This window comes from Scomber japonicus, chromosome 5, assembly GCF_027409825.1.
Source record: "Scomber japonicus isolate fScoJap1 chromosome 5, fScoJap1.pri, whole genome shotgun sequence".
Taxonomy (NCBI): Eukaryota; Metazoa; Chordata; class Actinopteri; order Scombriformes; family Scombridae; genus Scomber; species Scomber japonicus.
In genome coordinates, this window is record NC_070582.1 from 31,845,792 (window position 1) to 31,869,860 (window position 24,069).

The 24,069-nt window shown below is 39.9% G+C and overlaps 1 protein-coding gene across 1 annotated transcript in view; it reads right to left on the bottom strand.

The window, feature by feature from the left end:
• The window catches only part of cdh13 (cadherin 13, H-cadherin (heart)), a 263,838-nt gene that overhangs the window by 231,229 nt on the left and 8,540 nt on the right, over positions 1 to 24,069 (bottom strand). The window contains exon 3 of the mRNA XM_053319996.1: positions 4,102 to 4,304. Coding sequence (XP_053175971.1) covers positions 4,102 to 4,304 — 203 coding nt within the window. The remainder of the gene's footprint in view (positions 1 to 4,101; positions 4,305 to 24,069) is intronic.

The following is a 24,069-nucleotide window of genomic DNA, read 5'->3' on the forward strand; positions in this document are numbered from 1 at the left end:
GCAATATTACATTTCATTCAGTGCGCGGAAATGGATGAAACATAACAAAAGCAAAATAAATAGGCTTTTGGACTCAGATTATTTGGCCTCTTATCAGTTGTTACATTTGAATGGTGCCTGTTAAGGCCCCCCCTGAAGGCAAGAAAATGTTCTGCATAACCGTCGTTCTGCACAACACAACCAAAACAAAACGGGATAATAACACACGCACACACTGAAAAAAAAAGTCCATATCTTGGAGCGTGCATTTGTTAAATTGAAATGCAGTCTTCCATTAATTCACATATTGATCGCTTGCAAAAAAAAGGGGAATAAATTACTCTTTGAATTCAGAGTTTTGCTCATAATAGGAATCATTCATCAGCTCCTTCTCTCCCTCTGGGCTTGTGTTACAGCAAAACTAACAGCTCACACCGAGGAATTAAAAACTGATTCTCTCCACCTTTCGCTCCCAGCACTTATCAATTATCACCAGCCAATATTTTATGCTACAATACCATTTGTTATGCCAATAAATTCACCATGGAAGGTTTCCGCTCCGTGTTAAAAGAGGAAACAAAGGGAGGTTTGGGCAAATCAGAAATGTAACTTTGACAGGGGAATAACAAAGAGATTTCATTATGAAAATGTAATTTCAAGAGAAACCTACCCCGTGCTATAATAATTGAAAAACAGGGGAGAGGTATCAAGGTAGCTTGACTGTTACAAGTGCTGTCTGAGATTGGAGATTTAAAGCTTAGCATGCCAGTCAGTGTTGTCAGCGGAGCCATTCCACAAGTCAAAGCCCCGGCTTATTGGAACAAGCTTTTAAATATGCCATGAGTTAGTTACAGATTCTTTAGAAGCTGCTGCTGCCGCTCCGAAACACGTGTTTGATGGGCCACTTGAGACGACGGTGCAGAGGCATGGGGTGGAGAGAGTGAAGGAGGGACGACAGGATATGGACAGAGAGAGGAACAATAGATTTTCTGATGATATAAGTCCCAGAGCTTGAAGACTTTCAGCAGATTAATTGATGGTGAAATAATGAGAGCTTTCAACCAGCACCGTCTCACTAGAGGACACTTCCTCTCTTATGGTTGTATTATCTTTAGGATGTCTCCCTCTCTGTATGGCTCCTCCAACAACCTTTCTTCTTCCTCTTTCCACCCTTTTTCCTTATTCATGAGCTCTATCACTGTTTGTGCTGTGCAATTAGAGTAACTTTACTGTAAGATAGACAGAGGCATTAAAGCATAGTTGAGAAAAGTTTAGTAGCTAGTGGAACTTTTGAAAGAGATGCCTAAATAAAAGTGGAAAACACACACACACACACACACACACACACACACACAGCATCATGCGGAGGGCAGACCATACGGCCACATTAGTCACAAGAAACTTCACTTCCCAAACATAACTTGCCAAAGTCTAATTCATTTATATCCTCAAAGACATGCCAAGGTAACACCCATGGACTAGCTAACCAAATAAACGATGGCGAAAGGCACAATCAAATGAGAGCCACATCAGGCCAAAAGGGATGGAGACATTCATTAAGCCCAGGGTTGGAGGAATGGTACCAGCAGGACACTGAGAGCTGCAGCACAAAGACAGATGATCTCTGAGAGAGGAAGGGAACACAAACGGTACCTTACAGTCCCTGGAAACTTTCCCTAATCAACTTATTTAGACTAAACAGAGCAGGAGTATGGGGTATATGAATAAGGGACAATGGTGTTTATTCATGTGTATAGAGTTCTGTAAGGCTGTCAATTTGCTGGCTACAGAAACACATTTCTATAGATTACACAAACAAAAGGACACATTTGCAGCAAATCAAAGCTGAGGGTAGGGGTGCAGGCTCACTGGCCAAAGTCCTATATAATTGGAAATGGCCGGTGTCTTTCTTCATACTCCAAACTCTGGTGCAAAAACCATGTGCAAGTGGTCAAAAACATCACAGCTGTTTATGTTGCCTTGTACAAAAAGTGCCTCGTTTCTCTTTTTCTTCCTTGTGACCTCATACATGAAATGATGAATAAAAAACATGAGTAGAAGGAAAAATGCACATTTGGGTAATCATCAAAGGTTAAGTGGTGCGTTCTTACATTCAAGACAAATTTGCACCAGACTGACTCAGAGCATATGTAGAGCATATGTGAAATCTGCAGTGGATTGCTGGATTCAACACTTTCTCTAAGACACTGCCAAGTATTTAACCTCTTTATGAGAGTTTAACATTTCTATGTGTCAATAATCTGAATCAATAGTCAAACATCAAACATGGCATCAAACTTGGCAGTTTGTTACATCTGAGAAGTCGTCCATGGAGACTGTTTGGAAAAGGGCAGGCACTTTCAAAAAAATGCTTGGCAGATGATTGGACGAACCATCTTTCCATCACTGTTTACCGCTTTCTTACCTTGCAAGGCAGCTGAAATCGCATTGCTGAATGGTTTGAACCACCACAGCACAAAACTTGACACGCGATAAGATGGATTTTTGCATGATCTTGTGATGTCGTGATGTCGTGATGTCAGGAATCAAGCTGCCTCGCAAGCCATCTTACGGCTTTAATGCCAATATTTGTTGTAGAATACTCTGATATTTGTCCTTTTCAAGTCCGTATGGTTTCAAAGATTATGGATGTGGGTGTTCCCCCACTGTCGAATATGGCATTTCTGAGGTGGTGCAATTATGTTAACTGATGATAATTGAGGTTGCATGAAAATGCTTCACATGTATGAGTGATTCAAATTCATCAACATATGCATGAATATGAGTGAAAAGCGAAAACAGATGCTTCTGAACACTTGATGGATTCTATTTTAATTTGCAGTTATGATCATTAATGAATTAACGTTTTGTGAATGACACCCAGCGCCTGTGTATATATATCTCCACGCAAATGACTAAATTAAACTTTCCATCTTGTCGCCTCATTTGAAGGAATAGTTTGACAAAGGCACACTTTGCTCATAGTATGAATCTCAAGTCTGTTAATAGGAAACAACAGGCAGCAGCCAGTTAGCTTAGCTTTGCACAAAGACTGGAGAAAGGGGAAAAAAGCAAACTTGTTTTTTTTCCAATGGTGAAAAATAATTTGATTAACAGCACCTCTAAAGCTCACACTGTTTTTTTTTAAACATCTGTTCAGGAAACAAACCGTGAAAAGGCCATAACTGGTGATATTAGGAGTTATAAATATATGACAATTTCCTGGCTAGGCACAGCAACTTCCCTAACTTATGTAGTCTCTATGAGTTTCCTAGACAACCAGCTGATGCTCCAGGATGTTACTGCCCCAACAGAGAATTAGTTCGGCACATAATCCTCCTGTACACCTCAACGTGTCATTTTTACACTTCATTTTTGCACTGACTAAAACAAACCAGACATACTGTGTTGATTGCAGTTTTAGAGGTGCGAGGAGGCAAATTTTGTTACATTTACACAGAGCCAGTGGGACTGATTCCTCCCATGTCGCTAAGCTGTCTTCAGGATTTAGTGGGCGGGTCTGAATGAGTTTATGATTAGCATAAACCCGCCCCTGCTGCTGAAGAGGTATAAATACATTCAGCACACACTACTACTACTAAAGTCTACAGTTAGCCAGTTAGCTGAATTAGCCACCAAGCTAACCGCTGAGTTAGCCACCAAGCTAGTAGCCGAGTTAGCCACCGAGCTAGCAGCCAATCTAGCAGCTGAGTTAGCCGCCAAGCTAGCAGCTGTGTTAGCAGCAGAAAGCTCTCAGATGTAGCGTCCATGTTTCTGGTAGAGGTGGTGACTTTGATTGACAGGTGACACTTGATAGGGGGCGGGGTTTCAGTGAACTCGGTGCGCACTTCCACAGCATTTGGGAGCAGAGAAAGTGGCTGAGTTTTACACAACTTTGAAGCCTAATTTCATGTATTTGGTGTTTTTTTTAATCGTTCAAATTTGGCAGGGTGGTAAACAACACACTTTTCTGTGGTATGTCAAACTCAGAACACATATTTATTCTTACTTTACACAGACTTTAACCATTTCAACTACGAAAAGTGTCAAATGTAAATGAAAGCAAAGTGCTATAAAAACACACATACACACACACACTTGCACACAACAATCTCTACTCACCTTGAGACTGCGTGGCGGTGGTCCGGTGATGTCCACCTGTGCCATGTCATCTGCATGCGCACTGTGCCCGTGGATGAACATGATTGGCCCGCTGTAGGAGACGTCTCGATGAGGAACCACGTACAAATCGCGATTCACATGAAAGCTGGGGTTCGACACCTCAAACTCCACGTCCTTGTTACCCGCACAATCATCAAACTCGACTGGAAGAAACACACAGATTGGGTAGATGTTATGCCTTCGCTCCCAACAAATTAAACACAAAAGACATGTTGAGAAAAAAATCAAAGCAGATGAGTTGAAGATAAACAGACACCCGAAGAAAGAGTAGGATGTTCTGAAGCCTCCTGCAACATGTAAAACCCACTGCATTATAGACTTATTAATTGGGTTGACTTGCTTTTGCAGTGCTGTTGCTCTCATTACAGTGAATGGCTGCATGAGAGCAAAGAATGGAGGTGTAGGAAAAAGAAAAGTGTCACATTTGAGTTATGTGCATGTGACTCATGGCGCATGGGAGCTCGCCTTGTCTGACTAAGGGAGATACCGCCAAGGACTCTACAGAGCTTTATCCCTTCTGATCATGTTCATCCTTTCTTTATCTCTCTCACACACTCCCCTCGGTGTCGCGACATGATCCCAGTGCTCCCCACCCTCGAGCCCCCGACAATCCTCCCCTCCCTCATCCTTCACGTCGTCCCGCTGTGCTTCCTATACCGTCACGGCTCCTGGAGGGTGATGTCACAGAGGAAGTGTGCATACTTGGATGTGTACATGTGTTATTGATTAGTAAAGCAGGTGCAACAGGAATCACATGGTAGGGGAGAACAGGGTTGGTAGTCACACTTTTTACTTTCCTTTGAAACTTGTACTAGAAGCTTAAAGTGTCAGGTAGGAATAGAGTGGTCTCACTCTCCTTCAGCTGATTCTGTTCTAAAGATATGAACCATCAAATATGTCTTGTGCATCATGGGGTTGGTAGTCACACACTATGGAGTTGTTTGTCTCTGTGTTGTTTTAATGAGGAAAAGTCAAAAATGTAGACAATCTTAAACATTATTTAAAATGTTTAGTTTCATTGAAACACAACCTAACACATCTCCTTCACCAAGAGAACATAAACAGGAAAAATCATTCTTATAAGAGCATTTTTTGTCCTTATATGACCATATTGTACATTTCCACCTCTCTGACTGCTCTGAGCTTTACATCCTGAGGAGTCTGGCTCTTGTTTGTCTTCTTGACAAAGTTCCTGCTCATTCTGCTCTCTTAAAAGAAAGAAAGAACTAGATATATCAAACCATATATGTATATATGCCAACATGTGACAACCAACCCCAAAGAGAATGTGACAAACTTCCGCAACTGGGATGTTTTGCTACCAACAAAGCTAACAACCACATGATTTAGTGTAGCTAAGCAAAAAACCTACCTAACTATAGCTCTCTCGTCATACTTTTTAATGCTGATGATTGTTTTTAAAAGCATTCAAGAGAAACACTGCAGAGCTGGATATTTACATTTTTACATGAAAACACTCAACATCCTCTCACCTCAATGCCAAGTTGTTTACTCCAGAGTTGACCATGGAAGATCTCACTTAAATTCTGAAACTTTCAGTACCAACACTTTTTAACAGCATCCGCTAGGAAATGAGATTGAATGAATGTGAGAACCAACCCTGTTCTCCCCTACTTTACAACTCTTGGCATGGTCTGAGAGAGCAGGGAAATTTCAAGCCTCAGAAGTTTCTCCCTCAGATATATGGTGGCTTATATAAGTGTATTATTTATTTTTCATTTCTGTTTGAGTTACCGCATTTGGAAAAAAAACAATGTACGTGCTATTCCATATGGTTACAATTATAAATGTACCAGCATAATGTCTGTCTGTTTTCCTTCACAATTTGTGTGTAGAAAAAAACAAGAAAAAAATGTAGATGGGAATGATTTCTCCATGTCTCCAAGGCAAGGAAAGAATATTAGTCTCTCAAGGCTTCGTCCTCCATGATTCATCAATTACTGATGTGATTCTTTCAGCTTAACATACAAAAATCTCTCTGGTACTGTAAGAAGGAACTCCTTCACAAAAGATCTGAAAGTGTCTCATCTCTGTGTTCTGTTCACATCGGGGACTGAACGGGCATCTTTGTGAGGAAGAAATGGGTTTAAATTTAAGCCCATATTTATCAAGTTTCTCAGAGCAGCTTGCAGATCAGTGGTGCCTCTCTGAAGATAAAACAGCGCTCCGGTCCTCTCAGTGCAAAGGCTGCGAGCCTTCTCTGCTGGACCCACTCGTTAAAAGTTGAATCCAATATAACGGTCTTGATGTTGTGGTGTTCAATGCTCACCGCCTCAAACATACTGTATATCTGAACTACTGAACCACTGCCATGCCAATATAGCATATATTACAAACCCTAATTAACACAACCAATGATCTGATTCAGTCTGACTTACTAAAAATTGGTCCTGATGAGGGTCCTTAATGGTAGAGACAATGTACTCATCATTAGATACTTGCTACAATGAAACACAAACACCCTACAGCATCAGTGAGTTACATTATAGGGTTGCCAGCTTGTAACTGACAGCTCTTCACTGCCAATAGACAGAGAGAGTGGGATACTGGGCTTTGATGCTGATGAGAGAGGCTGCTGCTGTTCTGTTCTGTCCTTCTGTCCAAGTTTCGTCACATAAGAAGATCAAATGAAAATGTTTCTATCAAAAGACGATGGAGAATACGAGAAACGTTTCATGTTATTGCAGGAAACTGAGAAAACATATGTTTCATAATGACAGCATTATGATTCCTTAGTAAACAACAGCTCTCAGATTACTGGAAATAGCCACTTCCTCCTCATTATGGGGATACAATCTCAACCCTCACTGCATCCAGGCCTGACTAATGGTCTTAATGCATACACATTACCACACAGTTGTAGAAAGGCTGCAACCCACTGCTGTAATTAACCCATATTGTTCTACTGCTGAGAGTGCTCTAACTTTTATTGTTCTTGTTTCTCAATAAGGGGATGTGGTGTAGCTGGGGCTTCACACAACTTACTTGAAGACTCACTGAAGTGTCTTCCTATTCTTCCACCCTCCTTGTGTTTTACCTTGTAAAAACAATGTGTGTGTGTCTGACTGAAACTCATCAATCTGTAGACATCTCTCTCCCATCACACCAGCACCAGGTGGAATGAGAAAAGTCCACGGTTAGCACTGCCTGACTATAAAATCAATAGACTGAAGTCTATCAAAAAACTAATTTAGTACACTTAACCTTTGTGACTGTTTTGTCTGTCTTCTTTTATCTCGCTGGCTGCAGACATTTAAAAAAAATCTTCCCTCTGGACAGAATCGTTTTCTGCCATGTGGAGGAGGAAGAAGAGAATACAGGAGAGGAGAATGGAGGAGAGAAGAAGGGAAAGAAAAATGACAGGAAAGAAAAAGGCTACAATGGACACTGAGGGAAGAGCTACAAAGTCAACAACCTACTCTCCAGGGAAACAAGGCTCCATCTCAATATTCAACTCTCACTTCTAAGCCAAAGCATGAAAGATGTGTTCATTTCCATTCCCATTACAAGCCTCAGATTTATTTCAATAACACGGGCGCGCTCTTTAGAGCCTGCAAATTGCAACGCCAAACAGTGTCAGTGGCATTTCAAAGGCAGCCAGAGAGTGTTTGATGGTATTCTAATGTTGTCAGGTTTTTTTTGGGAGGGGGGGGGGGGGATTTCAGAAGAGAGCATGGTGAGCTGGTGGCTTTGAAGTCAGGCAACAATGACAGAACGCAACTTACCCCCGCTTACCATCAGCACCACCATGCACCCCACTTCTCTTTCTTCAGGGTTGAAATAACTGTGCACAACATGGATTAGGGTCACCGAAATCCCTCACTGATGAGTCAAGAAGAGAAAAGTTGGTGTGTGTGTGTGTCTGTGTGTGTGGTTCAACTTTTTCCTCAAGTTTGACATTCAAGTTTCTTTTGGGGCCAAAACCTCCCGTGGAGTCTGTGAATGGCAAATGTCCTTCTTTCCTCCATTCCTCCCTTAATCTTTTCCTTTCTCCCTCCCTCCCTCCCTCCCTCCTTCCTTCTTTCCTTTCCTTCCTTCTTTCCTTACTCCCTCCTAGAATAAAATAGAATAGAATAGTATTTATTGTCATTGTCAGGACAATGACATTTTGTTGGAGCAGTCCTCCAGCTGCCTTGTACATGTAAATAAATAGAAATATGAAAATATAAAAGAAAACAATTAACAATGTATACAATGGGTCAACAATAATTAAAACATGTGCAAAGAAGTCCAAGCCTTAAGGGGCCAGTAGTGCAATGTGTGTGTTGATGAGGAGGGGGGGGGGGGGTATCAGTGTGGGAAGGGGGCGGAGTTCAGGAGTGTGACAGCTCTGTGGTAAAAGGTGTTTTTTTTAGTCTTGTTGTGCGGGCGCTCAGTGTTCTGTAGCGCCTTCCTGAGGGCAGGGGGGTAAAGAAGCAGTGTCCAGGGTGTGTGCTGTCTTTGCCTTCCGGATGCAGCGGGTCTGGAAGATGTCCTCTAGTCTGGGGAGCTGAGTGCCGATGATCCTCTTTGCAGTCTTGATGATGCGTTGGAGAGCAGTATGTGAGGATTGACTCAATGGCTGACCTGTAAAAGCTCACCAGCAGCTGTTGTGGGAGGCGTGGCCTCTTCAAGCACCTCAGGAAGTGAAGACTTTGAAGTCCCTTCTTGGCCGTCATCATGGTGTTGACGGTCCAGGTCAGGTCATGGCTGATGTTGACCCCGAGGTACTTGATGTTCTGCACAACCTCCAATGTCTCTCCATTGATGGGGTGATGGGGTGATGGACAAAGGGCTTCTGTTTCCTCCTGAAGTCCAGAATCATCTGCTTTGTCTTTGCTGCATTGAGGATCAGGTTGTTTTCTCGGCTCCAGCTCACCAGGTTTTCTACCTCTGTCCTGTAGGCGGCATCGTAGTTTGATGTGATTCTGCCTACCACGATGGTGTCGTCTGCAAACTTCAAGATGGTGTTGTCCCCTTGGATGGGTTTGCAGTCCAGAGTGTAGAGAGGGAAAAGAGGAAGGGCCTCTATACACAGCCCTGTGGTGCACTGATGTTCAGGGTGATGCTAGTGGAGACCTGTCTCCCCATGCACACAGTCTGTGGTCGGCCAGTGAGGAAGTCCAGTACCCAGCTGCTCAGGTGTGTGTTGAGGCCCAGGTGGTCCAGCTTGGTGGCCTCCTTTCCTTCCTCCCTCCTCCCTCCTCCCTCCCTCCCTCCCTTCCTTCCTTCCTTCCTTCCTTCCTTCCTTCCTACCTTCCTTCCTTCCTTCTTCCTTCCTTCCTTGAGGACAACAGCAGGGTTAAAGGCTAAACATGTTTTTGAGTATATGGAGGCTCTTCATTGATTATGTTAAAGATTTAGATTTATCAGAAGATCAGGAGATTGAATAAACAAATAGGAACATTTTATTTCTATTTTATGTTATCATTTTATTTACTTTAATACTTGTAAAAAAAGAAAAAAAAGTTGCACATGTTTCCCAAAATATTACCCCCACTCCTCCAGGTCAGTATTTTTTTTTTACATGTGTGACCCTCATATGCCGTCATAAGTAGTACGTTAGAAGTATATTGGAAGTATTTAACTCCTGATTATATAGATTACCACTTGTTAAGAAAGGAGGAACACTCTTGTTCTGAGTTTCTTTTTGTGTATGTGTGAGTTCTGTAGTTTTTTGTTAGTTTTTTTATACATAGGTAAATTGATGCAAGTATACAAAAATGTGTTTATATGTATGCATTTTTTTTTTCATTGTTCCATGTTCATACAGCAGTTACTATATACATGGTGGGATACACAGATGTATGCCTGAAAAGCTCCTTTTTATGCGAAATGTTAAATAAAAGCGCTGTCCAAAAATACTCATGTCAATTAGCCTTTGGGATCAAATGTGATAAAATGGTCCAATAAAACCATTAGCATAATGAAAACAAAATCTCTACAAGCCATACTGTAATCTTGATTTTCTGCCTCTCATTGATGATTTGACATCTAACATTATCCAAGTGTACTTAAATTGGCTCTACTCTCTTTGTCAGCCACATAAATTGGATTTTTTTCCCCCCGTCTCGTCTGTCAGGTACTAAAGTTTTCCTTTGAGGTGTTTTGAAGACAATTTTCTGTCTTGTAACTAAATGTCAAGTCTCCATGATGGGAGAGATGGGAATCAGTGGAGTAATCTCAAAGGTGGCAGCGCGGGTGTGTTTGAGCTGATAGCTGCCGTGTCTAACCAGACAGAATGTGCTCAGCCTCATAAAAAAGGCTCAGGAGAACACCATTCTCAAATAATCACCTGGCGTAAGGTGCTATAAGAGCTGCTTTTGAAAACGTATTTACACCCTGAATTGCATTTTACCCCAGAGTTTACTATCACAGAGCTTTGTGTAAGAGTCATTATGTGGATTCAGCAGTAACACGGATTGGGCTTTTCATCTAGGAAGATAACGTTTTTTAAGGATTAAACGTGTCATGTGGCAAACTCTCCATCCAAATGTGGAAAAAAAAGGTGAAATGCAACCACCACCAAAAATCAAAACAAAGGAGTGGAATCAATCTATCCCTGTCTGTCTGCTCTACTAATACAACACAACAACACACCCCTATTAACTTTTCTTTCTTTTCTTTTTTTTGATGATGTCAAAGGATTGTTTACATAAGTTGACACCCACCCACAATAAGTGCTGCTGTCCCTGATGTTACCCTCAGGTATAAACAGTAACTGCTTTGCACTCCACATGACCCAGAATTTCCACTTTTATACTAATAATGACTCCCACGCTTTTATAAACATACATAAGATGTATCTATAAAGTGGCAAAATGTTAATTAACACTCTCCTATATGTTCACTTTACAACATTTTTCATTTGTTTTCCTTACAATATCCATCTTTTGCAACACCTTATTCTATTGCAGCAACTACAGCAGGATTATACCGTAGCTATTCATGTTTAAGCACTCACAGCACCTGGTTAAGGTCAGAGAGAGATCTCTATGTTTATTTTTTTGGGGCATTTTTTTGCCTTTATTTGATAGTACATGGCATAGAAGCAGGGACACAGCCATTACGTGTCATGCACAGTAACCACTCGACTACCAAGGCTCAATCTTGAATAAATATTGTAAAACATAACAGCAAACTGAAGCATGAGAAAGGATAAGTTTAGTTTAACATTTTTACATTGAAATAAAAAATGTTATTTTTCTTCTCCTCGACCAAAATGTTTTTATCTAAACTTAACAAGCAGGATTCTGAATGAGAATCACAATTGTTGTTATCAAGGTCCTGTACTTTGTATGGCCATCATCCACCAACACCACCTCCTTATGAACTGTACAAAAAAACACTGCCAGTGGAAGTAATTATGTTTCCCAGCAAAATGTAATTACCATAAAAATGTAAAATGTATGTTTCATATAAACATAATCTCAGGGAGATTGCATTGCTTCATCCAACACCTGCTATGCACCACCACTCACATAAAGATCTGTCACAATAGTAATGCTGTGTTACAGAAACTAGCTGGAAACTTGTGTTATTCTTCTCTATATAGCAGTATGTTGGACAGAGGGTTAATTACTGGGTGGCACATAAATAGCTCATGTTTACTGTGAAGGATGACAGCCTTACTTCTTTGATGGTATTGTCTGTTCAAAAATTGACTTTTCAAAGTGTCTACATTTCGAATGTTCAAAAGAAACACATTTAAATATAATATGCATTTTTTTTTTTGGTAGGGGCAGAAAAAGCAATTTATGTACTTATTTTGAAGCCACAATCTCTCATTAGTGTTTGACATTCATTGTTTTGTTGTTGTTGTTTTTTTTTAGTTGTTCCCTGTCACAGAGTACAATTCATTACAGCTAACAGAAAACAGCTAGACAATTATAACACATGATGTGCCCCTTCAGTGTTCCTACAAATAACAGGGCTAGAAAATGTCACTGTCAACTTGTGCCACGAGAAACAAAAAAATTCTATTGTTAGTTTAATTTTCTTATTTTAAGCTATGATTAAAAACTGTCAAAACAGTAGAGAAGTTGCACTGTTGCACTGTGCACTGCTGACATTTTAACATTTATTTACTTCAAGTTCAGAGATTGTGTTGAATCACCAGCTTAAAAAATGTGCAAAAGCTGATTATGATAAGCTGACACTTACAAAATAGATCAGTCACTAACAGCTTATAGCTGACTTGAAGTCATTCATCTAACTGTGCATAGGCAAAGGTATTTGATCCCACGACAGCCTCTTTTAAGTCAAAATCACCATCTTTCACCTTGTACCTGAGATGTTTAGTTTGCTGTTGTGCTACATACAGCACCTGGACAGGATGCTTTGCTTTGTTACATTGATCCTGAGGCTCAACATCCAGAAATCCTGTTTTGTTTTAGTCTACTCTCTGTTTCTCTGTGGGCGCACTGAGGTTCTTGTTTGTCTCTTTCTGCTCCTGTAAATCATTCAAAAGGAGAAGAAAAGTAAGATGGTGAGCGAGAGAAAGAGAGAAAGAGAGAAAGAGAGTAATTATGGTGGAATAATGAGGGCCAGCTCAGTGCTCTCACTTTAAGGCTCAGGGTGATCCTTTCCTTGTCATCGCCTTGAGTTACAGCCCGTCTACCTTACCAGGCCAGGAATGCCACTGTCATTGCTGCCAGGCACGTACCCATACACACACACACACACACACACACACACACACACACACACATTCCACAAAATAATGAATCTAATACTAGACTCATACTACTTTATTGGAGTCTCATTCCAACTTCACACCAAGCATAACTGATGCTCGATCCGCACCACATGAACAACTGCAGGCCTGTTTCTTAGTATTAGAACATAAGCCAATACAGCCACATCTATCTATAGCACGTAAGCAGCTCTATAAAGCTTGGGGTTGTGTTGGTGGGGGTGTGTTGTTTGGAGGTATTGTTGAGACAATGAAATACAAGTCCAGACTAAATAATTAATGTGTTTGAAGGCGTGTGAGACACCAAAACACATCATAATGCTTTGCAATACAGACAGAATTTTTCAACTCTGGAAAGTTATCACAGCAACAAAAGTTAAAGGCTATAAATACTGCTTTCATGTTACAAAGTAATCCACCAGGAAAGTGCACTGGCATATCTGTGATTGGCCAACGCATAGCTTTGAAGTCGCATTGCATTGGAGCAAAAGTTGAGTCTGATTCAACTTTTTTGCCAACCCTGTGTTGTGTTATCAGGATGTTCTGTATTGGAACCCTCACTGCTTTGACAGACTGGCCACATTCATATGAATAAAGCAGCTTAGGGTTAGGGTTAGGGTTAGTTTGGTTAGTTTGGTTTACAGTTACAGTCTATATTTAGTCACAATGCCAACATGCCAATATTTAGTGAGTAATGTTTGTTGTCTTTGTCCAGCATCACACCAACATTTGCTAATTAGTATTAAACACTAAGTACAGCAGAGGGTGTAATTAGTTTTGCAGGTATTTGGTTGTCACAAATTAATGGCGTTTAGATGGAAACTTGAACCTGAGGGGAAATATATATGTCTGTAAGAAATTCATACAGTACAGTAGTAATATTCATTTATTATAATATAGTAGTAATATTTCAGTCAGGATCAAAGTGCTGGACAGATCAACAGGCAGACATTACCACTACTAAAAAATATCAAAAAAATATATACTTATGGAACATAAAGTAGACTGTTAAAAAAATTGTGAAAGTTTTTTTAAAAGGCTTAAAAATATGTGTCTCATCAGTCAGTTGTTGCCACTGTGCTCACAGTATGCCTCCAGCCTGCCTTAGTTTTTGGGCAGGTGGATATGCAGCTGCATCACAACAGTGAGGCTGCAGATATCAGCATTTTTCCAGATTCACTGGCTTCAGTGCTGGAGCCAGGTCATGTTAAATTGCTGTGACTAATTTCCAAACAGTATACATTTGCAATCATAAGTGTACACGCGCACTGCATGCAACATTAAATTACTGCGGTGTTCATGCACCTGATAAATGCATAACTATCCATCTACTATCTATCTATCTATCTGTGGGTTTTCTGCCAGTTTATTTAATTTGTGTTTTTGCAATCATAATATTCAAGCAAGAGAGAACCTTAGGCTCATTAGATTTTAACAAGGTTTTGTGTGCATGATTTCTCTACCATAATTGCAATGTGTATTTCCCCTGACGGGTGGCAGCACTTTTGTTTATAATCACCCCTGTTCATAAGGATGCAAAGAAAGTCACAAGCAGACTCATCTCCTCTGTGTCATTTACTTGCTGTCACAAACTCAAACAGAAGACAATTCAACAGGATGAGACCGCTCATTATTATCAGCAGTGCTTCATGAAGAGGTCTGAGGCAGATAACAGCAGGAAATTGCACTTCTGACTGAAAAAGCCAAAATTGATTACTTTGATTTAAGTGCATTTGTTCTGGTTTATGATTTGAGTGAATGTATCAGTGTTTCTCCGTGAGTGTAACATGAACAGGAAATTATACGTACAGTGGCTTTGAAACTCATGAAAAAGCAAAGGCCATCTCTAGAGCCAGTGTTTGGTTTGTCCATTCTGGGCTACTGTAGAAACATGGTGGAGGAACATGGCAGCCCCATGGGGATAAAGACCAGTTCTCTCTGTAGATATAAAGAGCTCATTCTAATGTAAGGAAAACACAATGATTCTCATATTCAGGAGATACACTAATTAAAACATACTTATGAATATTATATTCCATTTCTGCCAAGTTTATTCTGCTCGATGCCACTATATTCTACAAACTGCAAAGATATATGGTTCAAGGTTGTTCACAGTAAATAACATGCATACATACAGTAACACTGGCAGCTAAAGTAAACATCCTGCTGTCTCCACGCAAGCTGGAACTGTTTAGGCCTACAGACTTGGTCTTTGAAGTTGCCTGTTTCAAGGTTACACCTGTTTAAATATGAATTCATTTAAATTTCTATTTCAAGAGCCATCATTGCACTTTTCAACCCATTTCTATGTGATATATAAATGAAAACTTATCAGCTTATCTATGGAATGGAGATACCCCTAAGCCTAGTTTGACAAGGTTAAGCACATCAACAGATCTGAAGGGGTTTATTCTAGTACCATAACATACTTCAACCAGTCTGTTTGTGTGTCAGTGGCAGGGGTGAAGGGCTTCATCAAAGAGGGCGAGGGCGGATACGGATGCTGATGATCACAAACTCAGGCAGAAAGATAGCCATTGTCATAAAAAGGACACATTGAATAGTCAACCAGTTGCACAACTATGTAATTACTGTACATCTTTACTTTAGAGCAAACCACATTGTTCGAAAGCCCACATTGTTCAAGAGAGATTTAGATGTTTATAGCGTGTTTGTATGGAGAACTTATTTGTCCCACGTTACCGAATGTGTCTCAGTTTTACTGACGTTCCTGAATGCACCACCTGTGTGCATGCTTCTGCTCTGTTAGTGTTTTCCTTTTCTTCCATGCAGTCAAGAGCAGACTGTTTTCCTTCACATCATTTTCCTGTTTTCCTGCTGTGTGTAAATGAGAAGTGGTGAGTGTGATTATTAGGTGATGTTTAATGATTATTACATTATTGTTTGTACAACTAATATTAAGCTAGTACAGTGTTAAGCTAGTTTACTGTTTATGATAGTAAAATGATTGTTTGTTTGTTTGTATTATTGTTGCAGACCACAGCTAAATAAATGAAGGATACATCTATCTGACCGCCTCTGTGTTCTCTTACCGGGACACATTATCCCTACCTTGCCGCTCTTATCCAACCAGTTTCCTGGAGAACCCATATCTCCTTTTTACACATATTAACAGGATCCACACACTTTGATAGGCGCTTGATAAATATCCATCCAGGTTGACAGACAGGCAGCTCGTGCAGTGAATCAAATGACCTAAACCGACTCAGTCAGTCTGTCACTCATCCCAGCTGAAACTGACCACTAGTCCATTACTGTAATGTGCCAGCAGAGCAGCCAGACGTCCACAGAGTCACATGAAACAGGGATGGAAATGTGAACGTCATCTGATCGATAAACCATAGATAAGGTGCCATCAGTGGAATCAGCAGGATAATGACAGGATAATGTGTGGAATGGAGGTGCAGCTTGTCACACTGATCGATAGTCGGCCCCAGATACATACTTTTTTAATTTTTTTCTAAAAAGAAATCAAGAGGTCAGGAGTTATTGCATATCCTTTGAAACATATGATTGCAACTGACAGACCAGCTGGCACTACAGAAGAAACACAGGAAGCTGTGAGTCATAGAAAGTGTCAGTCACCATTTTTTTTTGACTACTGCAGCAGTGATATAATCTTACTTGACTTCTAAATGTACTGCAGCTAAAAATATATTTTGTCTCTGCTTCTTGTACATGCTAACCACTGAAAGGCCGTCTTCCTTGAAGCTGTAATCAAACTTGACTTGGACTTATATGCTAACTGTAACACTAGATTCACAGTTACATGTTTAAAGTTGTGAGCATGAAGCATGTCTACGTTCTAGCCACAGTGTCCACACTTACTGACTTTGAAGCACTTCCCAAAAACACCATGAGGACTCAGAGCTGTCCTGCTGTGAAAGTGCTAGAGGGCTGCCTCGTGGACGTTTTTGAGCCTTTTATGCACACATCCTTTAAGTCTGGAGTGCTGCAGACTTTGCTTGAGGGAATTAAACCCATTGCATTGGATTCTGAGGTTAAAACTTGAATAACAAAATAACTAACTAAAGAAATCACTGGTATCTAGCAAGGATAAGTTTACACGTATGTGGTAACATTACATAAATACACATTATTACCATTATCATTACTGCCAAGCAACTAGGTTAATTAAATCTGTAAGAGTTCAGTGCCTGGAGCTTAGGCGTTCAGTATACTACGGTTGAAATGAGCACGCTCTCACAGGCAATATGGAATGATGTGACCAAGAAAAGTGCCTCCTTGAGTATTTAACATCACAGTTGGGGCAAGTCAGACCTTTCTCCAGTTGGTGAACATTTGTGTAAAAGCTTGTTCACTGGGACTGTTGTGGAGGGCTAGACCAACAGGCTGAACTCAATTCTGCCCAATATTAATTTATTGATTTCAAGGTCGCCTTCAAAATAAAAGCAATGCAGTTGGTTTGCGTGCATGATGTACATTAATTTATGTTTGATTCCTAACTTTCCATTGACCTAACGTGGGCCGGTCAGGGACAGCCAAAGGGCCAGATGTGACCCAGTGGTCATTCAATACCCAGGTCTGATCTATAGCAACCTGCTGTTGTGACATTACACATTGTACAGTGCCAAAATCTCAGCACCCTACAACCAATATAGTAATGTCGTACTTGCAATATCCACAATGAGTCACAATGATCAATTATATCTTGATCTACGTTATGTTGGTGCACAAAATTGTGCATGTGTTGGTTCTGAATAGTCATCTCGTTGTATTATCAGCTTTTAGCACAGCCACAGTGTGTACCGTCATCATTTCAGATTTCAACATCAGGCAGTCAGTTGTCACAGAATTCAGCTTTTGGTATGGAAGGCTAGACCTCCAGCATAATTTGAAATAAGCATAATGGAGCCCTCAGGGTGGTCGTTGGGATGAGGACTATGAGTACAGTTTTATTAGGTGTTTGAATGCACAGCAGCAACAAAAGATGTGCTCTGTATATTCATCAGTGCTGGTGGAGCCTGTGACTGTGTCTGTGCATCCGTAAGGATAAATGCACATGATTAGATGAGATGCCAGATGGCACTGAGATTAGACATTGGATCATGTATATATTTGCTGTTGCTTCATGCCTCCCCAGTAATACAGAGGTGTTTAAAGTACCTGTGCACCTGTAGCATATGTGAAAACAGGGTCATGGGTGTTGTAAAAGCAGAGGTGGGGATATTTGCCATACCATTTAACAGCTGAGGGGGAAAAAAGGGAGAAAACTTCCTGCCAACTACAGTAACACCCAAACCTGTCAATCAAACAACACAGACAAAGGAATACAAAAACACATAGAAGCACGCACAGCGTACAGTCACACACACAAAAATCCATAAGCAAACGTAATTTCACACAATATCCGACATCCAGCAACATAGAGGCACCCAGCAACGGCAGATCAGTCCGATCGATAGCCTTTCAGGAAGCCAGTAACACCTAGGTTGAGCCCCTGAGGCTCTAGCCAAGTTACTCAGCACTTTCCTTGGCCACTCAAGAGGAGCCATGTTGGGCTCCGGGCCAAGAGCCAAAGACAGGAAAGGAAAGTAGCATGTGGGAAAGAACAAAACTTTTGACACAAAGTAATTCTGTCACTTCTATGGCAGCAGCCTTCATTGTCTCCTTAGCAAGTGCACAGTTCACTTAAAATGTCTGGTTGAAGGTCGATCTTGTTGAGGTGTAGCCTTAGTTGTTGAATATGCACTGTCAAGGATCTAGGGGGGTTTGAAAGACAACCTTTTTTTGTAGTCGGTCAGCTTTATGGAGTCTACAGACAATCAGTGGAGTTGGAAATGCTCTATCTGTATTCTGTTCAGTTTCATTTGTATATTATTGTTGTGACCGAGTTAAATGTCACACATGTGTCTGCATATAGATCAAATACTATCCAAAGCTGTAACTTTATAATGGAAGAGTAGAACAGAACAACAAATGAAAACAAATCTAAATGAAACTAACAGAGATAATCCTGAATCCTAATTCCTGATTCAAACAAAGTCCACAACAGAGAACATGTTCAAATAGACACATTTTATTCATGTTGCACTCTGAAGAGAGAATATGATCTGTACTGTTTTAGTCTCAGTCAGTCCTGTTTGGGTTTCGAACCCCCACAGTCACAGATATACAGTAGGAAAAAAAAGAGCATGTTAACTTACAGTTTACTTACTTTAATCTTTAATTTGCACTCTATGTCCTTTTAATGATTTTAAAGCTAATTTATTATTTTATGCTGCAATCATTTTATTTATGTCTTTCTATTTTTCTGTACTTTGTTTTTATTATGGGGGCTGTGGGAGTGGGGGTTAATTGTATGTTTTAAGTTCTTTAAGTTCTCAAATTATATATTTTTCTGTTTTATGTAAAGCACATTGAGTTGCCATTGTGTATGAAATGCGCTATATAAATAAAACTGCCTTGCCTTGCCTTACAGCAATATTATGCTGTCTTCCCATTCTGAGTGACATTATTAACACTTACTGTAAATACTGTTCATATTCTATTGAGAGTAGTCTCATTTCAGAGAGCTACTATCACACAATATCATGTCCTACTTTACCTAAGACATGAAAATATAACATAGCAATAATGATGTAAATGTATTTAATGTAAAGTGAAAATGAGCAGAACTTTATGGAAGTGTGGGGTTTATTGTATAACCATTAGAGCCATCAGTCTTCACTGCTACATCATAAAAAGAAACCCTCATAACTATTATCTTATTAAAACTATTAACTATTCATTTCACTAAAACACATGTCAGTAGATTACAGGTCAAATTTGACCCAGAACAACCTCAATAGAGGGAAATTGTAGCACCTTTTTTTTCATTAATTTTTGTGCATTTTGGACCACATTTTTACATCTATCAAATGTTTAAACTAGTCAAATTTGACTCGAACAGTATGTAAGGATTACATTATAAAAACAGAACAGCCTCAATGGACACATATTTGTAGTATGTGCATTTTGGGCCATTCTATGAAAAGTCATCAAATTTCAGGGTAAAAAACATTTGGAGGTGCTTTTCACAGCTGTCAAATTTCAATACTGGATACATTTGACCCGGACAATATGTAAGGGTTAAGCAGCTAATTTTAAATTGGGTTAAAGCCAATGAAGGTGCATGAAAATGAAACAAACTAGACTCAACAGTAGCTCCAACTCTGAATAACACCTGTATTTATTTGGTTAACACAGGGATGTTGTGTATCTGTCTTGCAAGTGGCAAGGTGCAAATGTTTATGGTCTTATCATTAGGGAACAGGTATTCCAAAATAACATAAAAAAGGGCTGCCTATGTCTCTTCACTAAAATGGAACTATACAGCTCATAATTAGAGTCATATTTTTTGTAGTGCATAGCCATAAAGTACACGAGGAATGCATGGAAAGTGGGCTATAAAATAATGAGGTGCAGATACTTGCATGGATGATTTGTTTGCTACAATGAAAGAAAGAGAAATATGTGGCTCGTTTGATGGCTGTCCTCTGCAGCTGCTACTGACAAACCCCATATTTATAGACTATAAACATAACTCCAAATGGATGAAACCACTGCGTGCAACCACAAGTACACACACACACAAACACACACACACACACACACACACACACCACTACTTCTACATTTGCTGACAAACACATACACAGACAAACACATTCATCACCTACAGCAGACCATGTTTATATAGAGCTATGGAACATTAGTGCTGGATGATAAAACAACGACCCCAATTATCGGGCAAAATTAAATCAGCTTGATAACCTCTGATGAATTATTTCCAACAAGGATTGGGCAAGTGACACCCCAATGAGCCAATACAGTAGAGGAGCAAAGACAGTCTCCTTCCAAACTGAACAAAACATCCATATAAAAAGGTCAAATTAACAGACTGATGAGTTTGGTCATGTGTAGCACTGCATGCTGTTTTAATATTATTATAGAGACTAGTCATCTTCACACAGAGTAAGTGATAGCAGAAATGGTTTATAAGAAGGCAGTATGGTGGCTACAGTTGACAGACTAACATTCTTATGGGATAATCATGACCAAGATAGAAGGCCAACTCAACAAAGAACACTGCACTTCAGTTTTTCAAAAGTAAAGTGAAAAATTCATGGAAGCGTAGCAGTTTATGAACAATTTGAAATATGGAGGCATGCCTTTCTTCTGGCTTCAAGTTGTGTGGGGAAAAAAACACCCATCCTCATACAGAACGGTTAACCCTAACATAAACATCAAAGAACACCAGAGACAGTGAAGACTCTTAAATTTGATGTACAGTTACATTTTGGGGAAGGGAGGTTTTCACGAGTTGGACCGCAGCAATGCACAGCTGACTGGCAGCAGGCAAACAACGGATTAAACAAGCGGTGAACATTACAGTTACAGCGTTTGAAACAGAACACCATAAATAGCTCTGTTGGAGACAATTACATGAAGGAGTTTACCATCCAAAGCAAACCATACAATTAGATTTGCCTGAAAAGCTCTCAAACAATCCTTCTGGGAGAACTAATCCATAGACATCCAAGACATACATGCAATTTTAATCTTAATACCAACTTTCATAATTAGATATGCTCATGGGTGGTACATACTAACGGTGCCTTGTGGCATTTTCTTCTAAACGAGTTACATGTACATTCAGTTTTCTCCCACATACATGCATTGTGGGTATCCTTGAGGCTTAACAAACATACTGAGTGTAGTTCCGTCTTCATAACATTTGCAAAACTGATTTCTTTTTTCCCCCAATTGTGCACTGTTTACATCAATGTTTGCATCCTTTTTTCATCCCTGTGTTCAATTTGGACATTGCCACAGTGTGCATGATATGCATGAGATACAGCCACCAACCTTTAATCAATAGAACAGCATGAAAGCGACGGCAGGATGTAAGTCATACCACCTGTGCACATGTGTGTTCTCCTTTTCATGCACTGTACCAATAAATATTGCTTCATAGTGCTACTAATGGTAAAAAACCCCACAGGGTACCTGTAATGTTTGAGAGCATGCAGGTCGCAGTGGTTTCTGGTATGCAGTAGTACAGAACAGGGTTGGTAGTCACACTTTTTACTTTTTTTTGAATTCCTCATAAACCACTGAATAGATTCCTTTTAATGTGTAATAGAAGCATCAAGTGTCAGGTAGGAATAGAGTGGTCTGACTCTCCTTCAGCTGATTCTGTTCTAAAGATATGAACCATCAAATATGTCTTGTGCATCATGGGGTTGGTAGTCACACACTATGGAGTTGTTTGTCTCTGTGTTGTTTTAATGAGGAAAAGTCAAAAATGTAGACAATCTTAAACATTATTTAAAATGTTTATTTTCATTGAAACACAACCTAACACATCTCCTGCACCAAGAGAACATAAACAGGAAAAATCATTCCTATAAGAGCATTTTTTGTCCTTATATGACCATATTGTACATTTCCACCTCTCTGACTGCTCTGAGCTTTACATCCTGAGGAGTCTGGCTCTTGTTTGTCTTCTTGACAAAGTTCCTGCTCATTCTGCTCTCTTAAAAGAAAGAAAGAACTAGATATATCAAACCATATATGTATATATGCCAACATGTGACAACCAACCCCAAAGAGAATGTGACAAACTTCCCCAACTGGGATGTTTTGCTACCAATAAAGCTAACAACCACATGATTTAGTGTAGCTAAGAAAAAAACCTACCTAACTATAGCTCTCTCTTCATACTTTTTAATGCTGATGATTGTTTGATTATAAACTCATTGTGTAAAAGCCTAGAAGGGAAACACTGAAGAGCTGGATATTTACATTTTCACATTAAAAACCCTTAAACATCCTCTCACCTCAATATCAGATGGTACGGGAGCGATATCTAATGAATGTGACAACCAACCTATGTTACACCCAACCCCATTCTCGCCTGGTTGAAATGTTGCATCTTTTGTGTACAGTATACTGTAGCTACATCCACTATCTACTGGTTATCATCACACAATTATCTTAAATTTGTTAATGGTGTTAAATGTATATATTTTAAATGACTCTATTAAACCTATCTAGCCCATGGTGGAGTTAAATAACATAAGGTGCACCTGTTGTCCACTTGTCTGCGGTTAAAAAGATATAATTTCTGATAAAATCCTACTCACACATCTACTTGTCCAACCCCATGTTTGGCTCCAGATTTGGTCCTTGGCCATTTAATACAAAACAACGCTAGAACAAAACCAATTAAACAAAAAAACACATTTTTAAAAGAAGCTACAGGATGTTCTGAGCAGGCACCCAGCTGTGACAAACTACTCTGATCGACTGTGCTCTCTGATCATTCCAGGCCATCGCTTCCTTTCAAAATCAAGATGTGTTAATGTCTGGTCAGAATAATGTAATATTAATCTTGACAGTTCATATCTGCTTGCCAAAACCTGCTCCCTAAATTCCTTCAAAGCTGCAATTAAAAACATCATGTTACTAATTGATGAACACCCTCTTAGTGAACAGCCTGCATTGAATTAAACATGTTGAGTTTATTTTTTCATTCCAGGAGTGCTGTGAATGTTGTTTATAAGACCCACTAGCAGATGTACTGCAATTTGCATCAGAAATGTAAATGCCTTCCTTGTTAAGTAGGTTAAGCACAAGCGGCATATCAGTATAGGAAGGAAGCAAGCATGATCTTCATCAAGGGTGTGAGAAGGAGAGAAAAAGTGGGAAAGACAGAGGAAAGACACAGTAGAGAAAGAGAGAGACAGAGAGCATCAAACGATTGCCAATTGCACCATGATTGCAGATGGGGTCTTGGCACTTCTGTCACTGCGCCCCTCATAGACAGTGATTGCAGCCTCTACAAGCTGCCTCGGAGGGCTGCTGATGCCAGTTTGTGTGCCAATGGAGTAAGATACCAGTTCACAGCCAGCAGCAGGTGCACTAACAAAAAGGTGAGATATCTCAATGTCATACATCATGAAAATTAATGCTGGAAGTATAATCAAATGAAATACCCTTGTAGTATCAAAAAGTAAGCGAATGTCATTTAACTAGTCCGATTGAGAGCGTGTTGTTGTTGTTGTGGACTGCATGCTTTATTATGCACAAAAAAAAAGGCTATAATCAACATTTCTACATTAACCATTGATCAAATGACTAATGTCAAATGTGGTGCTCAAAGTCACAAAAACCCTCTTCCCTCA